The 15654-nt window shown below is 37.8% G+C and overlaps 1 protein-coding gene and 1 pseudogene across 1 annotated transcript in view; both read right to left on the bottom strand.

Annotated features, from left to right (window-relative positions):
- LOC110315470 (olfactory receptor 12D2-like) overlaps window positions 1-150 on the bottom strand; it is a 924-nt gene extending 774 nt beyond the window's left edge. Inside the window, exon 1 of the mRNA XM_021189519.1 lies at window positions 3-150. Within this exon, the coding sequence (XP_021045178.1) occupies window positions 3-150 (148 nt within the window). The remainder of the gene's footprint in view (window positions 1-2) is intronic.
- Window positions 151-11474: 11324 nt separating this feature from the next.
- Window positions 11475-12401, bottom strand: LOC110315473 (annotated as a pseudogene).
- Between the last annotated feature and the right edge of the window lie 3253 nt (window positions 12402-15654).

Raw genomic sequence — 15654 nt, 5'->3', positions numbered from 1 at the left:
GTCCAAGATGACGATCATCAAGATGGCTCCATTTCCAGTTATATTGACAAAGTAGATGGTGAAGAAAATCACAAAGAGAATAGGGTTTAATTCTTGTATGTCTGTCACTCCCAGGAGGAGAAATTCAGTGACTGAGGTTTGATTGGACATCACCTATAGAAGAAAGGACAATTAGTATATAATACTACCCTGCATGTTGACCAGTCCTTCCGGCCATAGATTTTCTTTTCATAACCAAAATATTTTGATAGATAGTTATTGTTTTCCATGATATCTTCTCAATTTTTTCCTGGTGTTTATCCATTATCATGTTAAATAACAATGTTAAATACATGTCTGTTGTGGGTTGTGATCAAACATCTTCTAATTTACCACATTATCCTTAATCATTTTGTTTTTAGTTAATGACTTTTAATAGAACTCAAGAAGACCATATTTTCTTTATGGGACCATTTCCATTTTGACCCTGTCTTCTCCTCATCTCTTTTTAAGTTGGCTCCACCATGGAGTAGCTTTTAAATAGTCTACCAGGTAGATATCTGGGAGGTAAATACACTTGAAAGATTCTATCTGGAGGAGGATGATAGTAGATGGACTCATTCCAACCACTGGCCCTTTTAAGAAAAGAATCATAGCACCAAAATAATTGGCGAATGTGATTACATGAAATTAAAATATTCTGCATAGCAAAGATGCTATCCATAGAGCCTACAGAATGGGCAAAACTATTCTCTAGGTATACTTCAGGTAAAGGATTAGTGTCACCTAAAGTATGTAATGGATTGCAATAGTTAACCCCAGGAAACTCTACAAATCAATAAGTGGACCAAATACCTAAATAGACATTTCTCAAAAATAAGATATGAGTGGCTAAGAAATGATTTTAAAGTTTTGAGCTTCCTTAGCTACCAAAGAAGTGCAAGTTAACCTCCTTTGACATTTCTTTCACTCTGGACCCAATGACCTTCATTAAGAGAGCAGAGGACAACAAATGCTCTTGAGGAATGTAAAGTGGTGCAGCCACCATGGGAATCAGGCTGTTTGTTTCTCTAAAAATTAAAGACCACCATGTGACCCAGCTATACTGAATTTGAGATGGACCCAAAGAACTGTATGTACTACAACAGAGATAAGCTGCATATCTATGTTTATTCTTGCTGAATTCACAATGGTCATGAAAATGAATTAGCCTAGATGTTCATCAAGTAACAACAAATAATGAAAGCTTGGTACTTATACACAATGAAATTTTATCCATCTGAAAAGTAAATTGAAATTATGGATTTGTCAGAACTGTGATGTTAAGAATGCAAACTAGGCACAGAAGGACAAATACTTTATGTTGTCTCTTATATTCTAGTTAAATATGCGGATCCAAGTTGGAGTGAACATGGGCAAAAACCAGAAAACTAGGAAGGGGACCATGTGATTAGGAAAACAAAAATAAAAAAAAAAAAAAAAAAAAAAAAAAAAAAAAAAAAAAGAAAGTGGAAGACAGTGGAACAATGTAGAAGGGAATTACAGGGGACCAATATAAGAGGAGGAGACAGGGATAGGGCAAGAGGGGGAGCAAAATTAACCAAAATGAAATATGCTTGAAAATCCCATGTGGAAATCTACTATCTTGCAAGCTAATTTTAAAAACAAAATTAGTACATTTTCATACATAAAAATGAAAAGGAAAGCTGTATTTTAATATAGTAGTAACTGTACTTTTTCTCTGTAAAATGCAGAAAAATAGAAATGTTCTCATTTAGAATTGTTTTTATTCACAACCTAGGAAACATCATGGAAGCAAATGATCACAGCAGCCAAAGAGTCTGGCAGTGTGTATATTCTCCTCAATTTTATTTGATGTTGGTGTTCAAGTTCCCTAAATATAAGGCATTAAATATTTCCAAGTTAAATTTTAAGGGTATGTGAGCACACGTAGAGGCAATGGGCTGTCTAAATCTTTATCTGTCTATCTATCTATCTATCTATCTATCTATCTATCTATCTATCTATCTATCTATCTATCATTTATTGAGGTAGGGTGTTCTACTGAATATGTAGGTCACTGGTTCTCCTAGACTAACTCCACAGAGAGCTCCAAAAATTCTTCTGACTATACTCCCCCAGGTCTCTGTTCTCAAACACAGATTATCACACCCATTTTTTAATTGTTGAATGTTAAGGTTCTGAACCTGTGTCTTCTTGCACGGATAGCAAGCACTTAATAGATGGGGCCATTTCCTCAGAGCCCTTCCTTTGTTTTTGTTTCTTTGTTTATTAGGACACGATCTTCATATAAGCACAGTTCTTCTACCTTAGCCTTCCAAGTACTGGGCCTATAGTTGTGTTTTTCTCTGATGGGCCAAGTTACATTGTGTTTATACACTGCATTATACATTGTGCTTTTTTTTTTTTTTTGCTTCTGTTTTCTTAGAGGTGTTTTTGTTTGTTTGTTTGTTTGTTTGTTTTTAAATCCTAGTGACCCTTATTCAGAAAAGCTCTTCCTGTGAGGATTCTGCAGCCTCTCCCTCACTTTACCAGCAACAACTGACAAACACTCAATTTAGTATACTGGAAATCCTGTCTTTCCTTGTGGTCTAGCTTATTGGGTCATTTTGGATGCTCACAGCCAGCTATTGGATGGAACACAGGGTCCCCAATGGAGGAGCTAGAGAAAGTACCCAAGGAGCTGAAGGGGACTGAAACCCTGTAGGTGGAACAACAATATGAACTAACCAGTACCCCTGAGCTTGTGTCTTTAGCTGCATATGTAGCAGAAGATGGCCTAATCGGACATCACTGGGAAGAGAGGCCCCTTGGTCTTGCAAACTTTATATGCCCCAGCACAAGGGAAGGCCTGGGCCAAGTAGTGGGAGTGGGTGGGTAGGAGAGCAGGGCCGGTGGGTGGTGTATAGGGAACTTTCGGGATAGTATTTGAAATGTAAATAAAGAAAATAATAATAAAAAAATTAAAAAATAACTTACCTTAAAATGAGCTCACTCATGACACACTAAAGAACTTTCTTCTCTTCTCTTCTGGCTCCATCTTTGTGCAATGGTAGCTGGGTTCTCCTCTTTGACCCCAGAAGCTTTTCTGTTTCCTCCTTAGATTCTGGAAGCATCCAGGTAGTCTATCATAAAAAACATGTTTTGTCTATAAGGTTGCCTGTTTAAATGCAACTCCTGTCTTCCTTTCTTTCAAAACTCATTTTCTGTAAAAATATATCCTTTTATTTCAAGTGCATGATTAAAGTAATATTGTTCGTTTCAATGAATGTAAAATTCTTAACTAATTATGAGTAAATTAATTACAAAACATTTAATATTTGGGTACACTTTAAGAAACATTAAAATGACACTGTTTGAGTTGTTTTCTTTTCTTCTCAGTATTAGGAAAGTACCTGAATTACCTCCATAAGAAATTCTGAGCAGAGCAGACATAGCTATGAGACGTAACTTCCTCTGTTTCCTTTCTTTTAAAGATGCCCTGGATTCACACTGTATATAAAGGAAGAAGTGTATGGAGGGCCCATGGTGCTGGGAGGCACCAAGAGAAATCCTTAGCTGCAGAAGAGGTGAACAGAGGCTGGCACTGGTGTGATTCCTACAAAGGGGTAATCACTCAAGCCTTAGAAATAACTAGATGAAGAAAATAATTAATGAACTGAGGAAAAATTATAAAGATCCTGAGGGATCTTTATTTACCAATTAAAGAAAACTATCAACCAGACTGCTCTGTACAATCATAACTTAATTTTGTTTATCACACTTTCAATATTTAGATCTTTCTGATTTGGAGAACTACACAGTCTCCAAAGAAGAACCAAGTACATTGTAATTAGATGAAACAGCATTGAAATACAGAAGCCAAAGAGCTTTCATGAGCATCACACACAGTGATCACTAGAAAAGAAATCAGCCCGTACCCTGCTTATTGGGGTTTAATGTTACAAACTGACAGACTAAAGAATGGGACATTGTAATCCTAATTCACTCTCTTACCTGACTGACTGTTAAAACATTTTTTTTTCAGGTGCATGTCCAGAAATTGCACAGGTTGTATTTGAAGTGGCAGTTCATGCTATACATCTGGCTTCCAGTCTTCATTTGTAGACACCTATCTATTGTCCTGACATTCTGAAAGCACTCTAACAAGACTAAGATCTAGACATGAAAGTCCCAAGGGAGCTTGTCCCTCAGGCTGAGCAGGTTAGATGTGAAAATACATAGGGTACTTTTCTTCATCTGCCACTGGGGAAACTGTGCTTGCACAATTCCTCTGTGCTCCTTGTGGTTTTTCCCTTTGTTTGTTCCTTAGTTTCAGGTACATGAACAATGGAGGTCTAGGTGGCCATGTCCATCAAGAGTCAATTCCCTGTTACCTCTTTAGATTTTTGAGTTCACTCCCTCACATATATAAATTTCCTTGAAATGCACTATCCACTTAATGAGAAAAGTGGTCATAAAATTTCTTTTAATTGATGGCAGATACATTGTTTTGACTTGTGCTATTGAATAGTCTTCCCCATTTGTGATGGTTTGTATATGCTTGTCCCAGGGAGTGGTACTATTAGAAGGTGTGGCCCTGTTTGAGTAGGTGTGGCATTTTTTCGGTAGGCGTTGTACTGTGGGTGTGGGCTTTAAGACCTTCATCCTAGTTTCCTGAAAGTCAATATTCTGCTAGCAGCCTTTCGATAAAGATGTATAACTCTCAGCTCTTCCTGCAACATGGCTGCCTAGATGCTGCCATACTCTTGCCTTGATTATAATGGACTGAACCTCTGCACCATAAGCCCGCCCCAATTCAATGTTGTTCTTTATATGATTTGCCTTGTTCATGCTGTCTGCTGACAGCAGTAAAACCCTAAGACAGCATTTCTATTCTCCTGTCTTCATCTCCTAAGTGTTGTAATGACAGAGATGTACCACTGTGACAGACTCAAGATCTGTCTATTTTCTGTGAAAGTATATCATGTTTCCTTAGCATTACCTGTTAAACAGTCTCTTTTTTCTCCAGCATCTGTCTTTATATCTTCAATGTTAGTGGAAGAAATAGCCCAGTGGATGGGGTACTTACTTTGCAAGCATGAGCAACATAGTTTTTAATCCCAAGACCCACCTAAAAGCCAGAATCGAAGAGTAGCACCTGAAATACCAGGACTCAAGAGGCAAAGATTGAAGATTCCTGGGGAAAATTGGCTAGCTTGAGTAGCCATATCAGAGAGCTCTTGTTCAGGGAAAGGTCTTGCCTCAATAAAGTGATGAGTGATTAGAGATAACGCCCAGTGGGAATTTCAACCCTCCACAATTAAATGAACAAACACAAAGACACATGTGCCTTCCAAATTCAAGCATGTATACATGTGTGTAAAAAGAAGAAAACCAAATATTTCTGGGTGCTTGGGTTTATTCCTGTAGCCTCTATTCTATTTCACTGTTCTATGTCTCTGTTTTTGTACTAGAAACCTCCTTGTCACAATTTCCCTATAGAGCAGTTGGGATCAAATATTGTAATGCCTCCAATATTGTTCTTTCTTCCCATTCATGGCTCTTCAGTGTCTTTTCAAACTCCATATGAAATTCCTTCCTTTTATCTGTGCTAAAAATATCACGGGGCCTTTGATGAGAATAGTGCAAAATATGGACATGGAATTTCTGTAGGAAATATAGCCATTTTAAACAAATTAATACTGGTAAAATGTGCATAGCTGAGATTCTCTCTTAATCAGATGTCTTCTTCAACAATATTTTTCTTTAGTTTCTTTTCACATAATACATCCCAAATGCAACCTCACCTCCCTAGTGTCTAAAGTAGACTCCATAGAGACAACTACACAGTCTGTACCTTAACATCTCCTCATTTTTGTCCCACTTGTCTCACATCCCTCAAAACATCTCCCTTTCCAGTCACTTTCACCTCCTGATTTCATGTATATCTACATTATATGATATACAGCCCCCATGTCAAGAGCTATTAACTAATAGCTCTTGGAAGTGTCCTTATTCGACCCTTAACTGCCTTAAGTGCTTGCCAGCCCAAAGTCTTGGCCTCTGTTGGAAAGTACTAACCTAGCTGATAGACATAGATCTTGATGTCAGCAGAGAACAAATAACTATAAATCTTGTGGACAGGTGCCTAATAACTCATTCTGTTTTGATCTTCCCTTTGAACTGTTTATGCAGTCAATATCTTGTTCCTGGGAACAGCTGGATTACCCAGAGAGGAAGCAACCCCACTCCATCCTGCTTCCTGCTCCTATGAGTATATAACCTGTGTGGGAAAAATAACAGTTTGTCATCTTGATCAGTCTTCTTGACTTGCTGTCTGTTCTTTGCATTTTCCCCCCATTCTCTTCCAGGTCCCCCCCCCCAAGTCTCTGTCCACTGTCCAGGGTGTCAGAACATACTATTGCCTGAACAGGGTCCCCAGGGGGTCGCAGAGTATAGAACAGGGACCCCAGGGCATCGCATGAGACAGTCTAGAGAGTAAAGCACAGTGCAGATCTTACGATAACTATGGTAGGACATGGGACAAGCATTTACTAAGCAGGCACCTTTTGAGTCAGGGCTTAAAGGATCCCTCAAGATGCGAGGAACTAGGGTTAAAAAATGATTTGAAGAAATGTTTAGATTTTGTCAGAGAGATTTGCCCACGGTTTCCCCAAGAGTGAATGATTGATGAAAAGATGTATATGCAGCACTGGTGCTAATATCTAATGAAAACAAAATTATAGAAACAAGACAGCAATACAAACACAAGTCTAGAAAAATGTTTATGTATATTATTGTAGTATGGCATTTGAAGAGTTCTTTCCTATTGTGTTTATTTGGTTTGGGCATGCAAACTTGATTTTTAAACTTGCAATTTTCTCTCCCACAACATGATATGTTATAAGGAACTTTATAAGTATCATACATATACACAAACAACAACAACAACAACAAAAAATTATTTTAAAAGGAATCCTGAAATATACTCGCCATTAAAAGATAGTATAAAATTATATTCTTTCTCACCTTGCTCCTATTGACCTGGGTTATTGCTAGATTCACCAGCTTCCTGACATCTTATTTGTGATATATCTTCTGTGAACTATAAGCTACCTTTAATATGATTTGTCAGTGGCTTCCAAGTTCAGCTGGAGGAAAGATATGAGAAAAAAAACAGGACTATTTAAATTGACTTGATCTTCAGAATAGGAGATGCAGTGAAATCTATAAGGAAACCAAGGGGCTGTTGTTAGTAAGCTTCTGGTAGGAATGATAAGAGTTATCACATGAGTGTAGTGACTGATAATCTCCCAACACTGGAAGGATATGGCAAAATCAGTAGTAGAACCTGTGTTACATTTAGAATGGTTTTCATGGTGGAGAGAAGAGATGAAGGAGAAAGCATGACAGAACAGAACCAGGGGTAGAGATATTTCTAAAGATCAGCTGCTGGGTGAAGGTCACATTGTTAAGATAGAGGTGCAGATTGTTTATGATGAAGAACCCTGGCATTGTGTCACTTGGTAGCCTTAAATGCCTGGGAAAAACTCACAGAACCAGGGAAAAGACTTGAACCATTTCCTCAAGTAATGCAAGGTACNCAGGAAGTGTTCCTTGACGTTTTGCAAAGGTTGACTTCTGCTGTAGAAAGTATATTAGATCCATCAGTAAGAAAGGCAACAATCACATCTTTAGCCTTTAAAAATTATAATTCTGAGCACAAGGAAGTAATAAGACCATGGAGGGCAAGGTTAACATCAATAGAGGCCTTGAGACGACCCAAAATTTCAAATGTTTTAATTGTGGTGAGCAGTGTAATCTCAGAATAAATTGCAGGGAAAATAAAATTAATCCCAAAAGGGAGCCTATGCCTTCTGGAATATGTAAAAGATGTCGCAAAGGCTGACATTTGGCTAGGGAATGTAGAGCAGGAATAGACAAACAGGCAACACCTTACCAAAAAACTCCCAGGGGGCCCTCTTGCAGGCTTCAATGCCAAGCAGGGAGAGTTCTCTTTCTCAGGACAATTGAACACCATTGCTCTAAAAACAAATGTTGTGAGAGCAATAAAAAGGCTCAGTCAAATTCCATAGACATATGAAAAAACATAAAAGGGAGCCAAAAATGAATATTTAGGCAAATTTCTATAGAGGATCAAAGGCCCAAGCTAAGAATACTAGTAAATAATATTGAGATTGAAGGAATGGTCAACACTGGATCAGATATCACCATCATCTCTCCAAAACCTTGGCCTGCAAGTTGTCCACTTAAAGAAATAGACATCAAATTTCAAGGAGTTGGGACTTTATCCCAAATAAAACAAAGCACAAGATGGCTTAAATGTACAGTACCTGAAGGTCAGATAGGAATATTAAGGCCATATGTGGCTGATAAAGTCATTAGCTTATGGGGAAGAGATCTGATTCAACAGTGGAAAACACAAATTAATATCCCCTCAGTTTCAGAGACTGGTCACAAATCTGGTCAGGCTCCTAATAAAAAAAAAATCAAATAATTTAAGGAGCATCATCAAAGACAGTTACAGAGTGTCTAGGATGTCCATAAATAAGATATAGCAGGGGCTGACAATTTACCTTTACCTCAAGGAGCCATTGCTGATAAGACACCAATAGCTTTACCACTAAGGTGATTGATCAATGGTTTATGACAAAAGAGAAAGTAGAGATGCTAGAACAACTAGTCCAGGAGCAGCTGGAGGCTCAGCATATGGATGAGTATATCACCCCTTGGAATTCTCCAGTATTTATCATTAGAAAAGTCTGGCAAATGGAGGATGTTGACACATCTCAGAGTAATTAATAAGATTATTCAGCCAATGGGTTCCTTGCAGCCTGGAATCCCATTGCCTTCCTTGTTGCCTAAGGAATGGCCTACCATAGTGATTGATCTAAAAGATCACTTTTTTTTCATAATTCCTCTACATGTATGTAATAAGGAAAGGTTTGCTTTCTCAGTACCTGCCTTCAGTAGAACTTGACCAATAAGATATCATTGGAAAGTCTTGTCACAGAGAATGCCCTACCTTGTGTCAATATTTTGTACAACAGTCATTGGAGATCATTTGTAACAATTTCCTCAATGCATTGTTTATCATTCTATGGATGATATCCTTTTGGCTGATTAGATATAAATATTCTGGAAATAATGTTTGGTGAAGTAAAAAAACAAAAGCAAACCAAGACAAAACCTTGCATTGCAGGGGATTGCCAATTGCCACTGAAAAAATACAAAGAGAGTGTTTCAATAATTATCTAGGATTTAGAATAAGTTTGAAAAAGGTTAGGTCTCAAAAGGTACAAATCAGAAGAAGCCAATTAAGGACTCTTAATGATTTTCAGAAGTTACTGGAAGATATTAACTGGCTGTGGCCTGCTATTGGCTTGGCTACTCATGAGCTAAGCAACTTATTTCAAACCTTGCAAGGTGATAAAGATTTAAATAGCCCGATGAAAATATCAGTTGGGGCTGAGAAAGAATAACTAGTAGAAAGGAAATTGCTGGATACACATCTGGATCCTATTGATCCAAAGATGGCCTGGGATCTTAGTCATCTTACCTCTTACCTACTGGAATTCTCATACAGAGTGAAGATCTATCTTAGAATTTTTTTTTTTTTTTTTTTTTAGCTTATCGACAGAGTAAGAAATTAAAAATCTACACAGAGAAGGTCTCTGAATTTATACTAAAAGATAAAAATGAGACTTTGACAATTAGCTGGAATGTATCCAGCAGATATTGTGGTACCTTTTTCTAATGCAGAGATTGCTTCCTTATGGACACAAGATGAGCATTCACAAAGAGCATGCAGTAATATTTTGGGAGAGATTAATAACAGACACTCTAGAAGCAAGTGACTTCAGTTCATACAAAGAACTAATTGGATTCTCCCTCATATAATAAAAATAATTCTAATTTCTGGAGCGTCTACATTTTACACAAATGCTCATAAATCAGGAAAGGCAGAATACAAGTTAGAAGATGTAAGATAGCTGAGAGTCCTTGTCAGTTGGTTCAAAAATCTTAATGATATGCAATTCTCAATCTCAATTATATGTAATTCTCATAGTGTTGCCATATTTTCTTTCTCTCTTTTTTTTTTTTTTTTGTAGCAATAGTCTCTTAATATAGTAACTGACTCTCAATATGCAGAAAGTGTTGTTTTACACATAGTGCCTGCTGAACTTATTTGGGATGATTCTGAATTAATTTCACGATTTACTCAGCTGTGACAAATGTTCAGCAATAGGAGTCATTCAGTATATTACACAGAAAAGATCCCATACAGGTCTGCCAGGCCCTCTGGCACAAGGTGATAATGAAATTGGCTAGCTATTGATAGGAAGTGTAACAGGCTTCAGAATTCCATAAATAAAAAAATCACCATGTTAACAGCAAAGGTTTAAAGAAAGAATTCTCTTTCACTTAGCAACAAGCCAAGGAAAATGTGAGGCAATGTCCTAGTTGCTCATTGTATACCCAAACTCTATTACCTTTTAGTTGGACAAAAAGGGGGAAATGTTGTGAGTCGCCCTGGTGCTTTTTGTATTCTGCTGTTAATCTTGCTCCCTCAGGAGTGGTTGTCCCAAGGAGGACTGGATCACTTACTCAGATGATTTTCTGTGAAACTTCTTCCCTTTCAAACTGGTCAAATAAAGAGCGGAGCTTGTGATTGGGCAGTAGAAGAGAAAGGTGGGGCTGGAGGTCTTAGTGAGTAGAGGAAGGGTAGGGGATGATGGAGGAAGAAAGGAGGAGAATGGAGCAGAACCATATGGCCTGGAGAAGCTCAAGTAGCAAGGGATCTCATAACTGGGCAGAAGATTAGTGTAGTGATAGATCTGCCCAATCTACAGCTTATAAATATGAAAACTGAGTTGTGTGCTTTTGCATGGGCTTATTGGAGTTGGAAGTTTACTGTAACAGATTGTAATAGATATTCATGCATCAGGAATAGGAGTATAAGCAGACAAATTAAAGGATATACAACCCAAAACAGTATTGTTTCCAGTAGGTCATTTTATTTGATATTTGTCTCTTGCAGTGGCAAAACATTTGACAAGCAATGTAGGATTGAAAGTTTCATTTTACTCATGGTTTGAAGAATACAATATATCAGGATGAGATAAAAAAAGAAGGGAGATGGGGCCCCAGGTCACATTGCATGTGTGGTTAACAAGCAAAAATGGATGAATGATAGTAAGCTAGGTTTTTTTCTTTTTCCATGTATCAGACTAGGATGAGTCTATGGAACATATGATCCCACCTACATTCAAAGTGGACCTTTCCTCCTGAGTGAAATCTCTCCAGAGATAACTTCCCAGACATGCCCATAGGTGTGCATTAAAGGTGATTTCAAATGGAGTCCAGTTAACACTGAAGATTATCCATAGCAATCATGTAATTCTCCCATGAGCCATGGTATTAACTGACTCACTTGGCATGTTGATAGTGACGCAGGGTATGATCCTTCCCTAGTCGTGAGATTTCACCATGTTCAAGATCCTTCTCAATGAACTCTTAACATCCTTGTTTCTCAGACTATAAATAAAGGTGCTCAGAGTGGGAGTTACCAGAGTATACATGACAGAAGCTACCACCTCCTCAGAGGAATGAGAACTAGATGGGGGACTTCAGGTAGGTAGCAAAGACGGTGCTGTAGAAAAGGAGGACCACAGAGAGGTGGGAACTGCATGTAGCCAAGGCTTTCCTTTTTCCCTGTGCTGATGGAACCCTAGCCACAGCATAAAAAATACAACAATAAGAACTTACAATGCAGAGCAGTGCACTGATTCCTAAAACTCCAGCCAAAGTCAACATCAGACCTTCACTGAGTTGAGCATCAGAGCAGGAAAGCTATAAGAGAGGCCCAAAATCACAGAAGAAACGAGAATTTCTTGATTGGTATGAAAATATAATAGAGAAAGCAACAATGTATGGGTAAGAGACACACAATGAGCTACTCCCCATGACCCACTGACCAGAACTCTACATCTACAAGTAGTCATTAGAAGTGGGTAGAGCAGTGGGTGGCAGATAGCAGCATTGCGGTCAATAGCCATGACTGCTAGAAACAAGTTATATATGTCAGCAAAAACAGCAAAGAAGTACAACTGAGTCAGGCATCCAGAGAATGAGATAGATCCATCTCCCCACCACAGAGCCTCCAGCATTTTAGGGGCTGTGGTGGTGATGAAAAGATCCATGAGTGAGAGCTGACTGAGGAAAAAATACATGGGGGTGTGGAGGTGGACATCAGCACCAATAGTTAACAGAAGTAGCAGGTTCCGTAAAATTCCCAGCAAGTAGAGAGCAAGAAAGATTCTAAAGAGGGGATGCCATTTCTCTGGGTTACTGGACAGTCCCAGCTGGATGAAGCCAGGAGCCTGAGTGTAGTTCATCCTGCATCTTTTATTTCAAGAAGTTGGTGTGAAGACAATTCACTCTCTGCCGAATAGAATAAGTGTCAACCCATATCTGGTCTTTTGGCAATGGGTTTCCCTAAAAGCACCAATTGAACAATGGAAACTAGAATAGCAAAGGGAGAAACAAGATTTGGAGTTCATTAAAAATGACTCTGTAGACAGACATAAAGACAATTTGTTGAATGTCTTTCAGGAATTCTCTTTCGAATGCTGTGCTATTTAACCTTTTTTTTTTTTTTTTTTTTTTCCACTGTGATAGAGTAACCAGTTTCCTGTCAATCTTTTTGTCTATAATTCCCTTAATGACAGAGGCAATATCTTAGTACTCAGTTTAGTAATTCAGACAGTGGAATTTCAATAAATGTTTTTGTCCATCCATAGAATGACTACTCTGCTCACATCTCCAGAAGACTCGGAGGAGTGTTTTTATGAGTGACTTACTGTGACCACTGTTGCTTCAATGAATGTGTTGGTACACATTGCTGCCAAGGGAGATACTTCAAAAAATATAATCATGTTACTTCTTTGTTTAAAATTAATTACATGGATAAACATAATTTTTTGAAACTGTATACAACCTTCTGTGGCTTCTACAGCTCTATTAGTTTGATCTGATGATACCTCATAAACTTCATTGTGCCTCACTGTCTATACTCACATTTCTCAGTAATAATTTTGTGTCTCGGTCAGTTTCTGTTGNTAGCATAATATTACAAGCTAAGAAATGAAAAAAAGATTTATTTTGTATCCAAGATCAAGTAAAAGACAGAAGAACCCCCTTTTGATGGACTCTGAGACAGCATAGAACAACACATAGGATGATGTGGGAAGTATGTGTCTGTGGCTTCTGATAACTCTTCTCAAGTCACAAGTGTCTAATCTTTGTGTATTTACTTAATCCAAAAGACAACCAATGGTTCTACCACAGTCAGACGCATTTCCCTCAATCTCAGTACGTCATTGAGCTTTGATAACTGTGAGAGATAATACATGATTTCANACCATAGGGCTTATCCTTGCCTTCTCAATTTCTCTTCTATGAAGCCATGGTTCTTTGATTGGCAGATCTACCTTGCACCTTCCAGGATTACCACATTTATGATATGGAATGTATATATATATATACATATGTACATATGTATATGCATTATAATATGGAATATATATATGTATACATGTATGAGAGTACATATATATGTTATATATGTTATATATATATATATAATATCTAGTAAAATTTTAAGTTAGCATTTGCCTCCTTCACAAGAAAATGAGATATATCATGATAAAGCAATGCAGAAACTAATTTTCCTCTTCAAGCAATGTCTAGTGGCATGGTATTACAAAATAACCAGAAAATAAGAAGTAGGCACTGTATTGTCCCATTCTGTGGTCCATTTTAGTATTTTAGGAAAGAAATACCTTTCCTCCAGGCATGTCCCTGTTGGTGTGACTTGAACACATCTTGTATCCATGTCTTTCATTCTCACATATGTAAACAGTGTTACCACATTGTTCTCCACAAAATCTTCCTCACTTCAGCTCCATTCTCACCTTTTCTTTCCTGACCTTAACTGGACATTTTTTTTCATCAACTCTATCAATGCTTATTGTCTCAACAGTATAAATAGCTACACGCATTGTATTTTAATTACTATAATTCACTGCAAACAGTTCAGTTTTGTCTCGACTCTATTGTTCAAATACCTCTAGTGTAGCTTCTTTCCTATTAATTACATATACTATACTGTTCCTGGTTACTGGGAACTTCTAGGTGTGCCTCTGCCTGCTTCTTCCACCCAAGCAAAGAAGTCTTTCTTTCTGGCTGGTCAAACATTGTATTAGTCAGGGTTCTCTAGAGTCACAGAACCCATGTGTAGTCTCTGTATATAAGAAGGGAATTTGTTGATGACTTACAGTCGGTAGTCCAACTCCCCAACAATAGTCAGCAGCAACTGTGAATGGAAGTCCAAGGATCTAGCAGTTGCTCATTCCCAAAAGGCAAGCAGGCAAAGAAGAGAGGGGATCTTCTAATGTCCTTATGCAGGTCCTGAGCAGAGGGTGTGACCCACATTAAAGGTTTGTGCACCTGAGACACCATGTTTTTTTTTAATTCTCACTCCCGACATCATGTAATTCATAAATATTTCTACAGAATACCGTTCAGCTAGGAATCATATTTAGCTATTAGGGTCCATGGAGACAATATTTGACATTCTTAATAGTCGAGTTTTCTCTCTAATAAAGATGTCCAGAAGTTGGTAATGCAGAGAAAAGCTGGTGCAATACCAAGATTATGAGAGAATAATGTTTTTGTTTCTTCTGGTTATGTACAGGCACCTTCCAGAACTGTGAAGTTCCAGTAATTATCTTATTTCTTCCTTTATCTTAGGAATACGACTAAATTCAAGTATCAAATTAGTCTGATTAGATTAATAAGAAGAAACTGTGTAAATCTTTTCTAATGTATGTCATATGAGGCATCCTAGAGAAACAATAAACCATAGAAGGTCATAAAGTAGTGATTTTTACCAATTATACAGTTAATTATCATAAGTATAAATTCACATTCGTCTCCGCCACAGCATCAAATCATTGGAGTTATTTTTAAGTACATTATATTTTTTCATATTTTTGACATTTCTACACCATTCAAAGTTGGGTATAATTAAAATGGTTAATCTTTTCAGTTACCCAGTGCTATCATAGGTGACTGGTAGAACAAACAATGTTCCTAATGTGCTTACTAATTTAAAATATACAATATATATGGAGTCTTGCAATGATATTACTTCCATTCATGTCTAAGTAACAATGCTCTTAAAACCCATCTGCTATTACTGTTACTTGTTTGTAATGCTCTGAGCTCTCTCGTGCCCCCATGAGATTTGAAGGTCTAACAGACTCTGTGCATGTCACTTTGCTGTTCAACTTTCGGTCTCAACCACACTGACCTCCGAGTCGGCACCACTTCTACACTGGGTCGAATATTCTTTTTTTTTTTTTTTTTTTAGTGTTTGTTTTTATTAGATATTTTCTTTATTTACATTTCAAATGCTATCCCGAAATTTCCCTATACCCTCCCCCCGCCCCGGCTCCCCTACCCACCCACTCCCACTTCTTGGCCCTGGCATTCGCCTCTGCTGGGTCATATAAAGTTTGCGAGACCAAGGGGCCTCTCTTCCCAATGATGGCCGACTAGGCCATCTTCTGCTACATATGCAGCTAG

Source organism: Mus pahari, unplaced genomic scaffold (assembly GCF_900095145.1).
Source record: "Mus pahari unplaced genomic scaffold, PAHARI_EIJ_v1.1 scaffold_7801_1, whole genome shotgun sequence".
NCBI lineage: Eukaryota > Metazoa > Chordata > Mammalia > Rodentia > Muridae > Mus > Mus pahari.
Note: the sequence above shows the minus strand (reverse complement) of the source record. Positions and strands in the feature narration are given on the sequence as shown.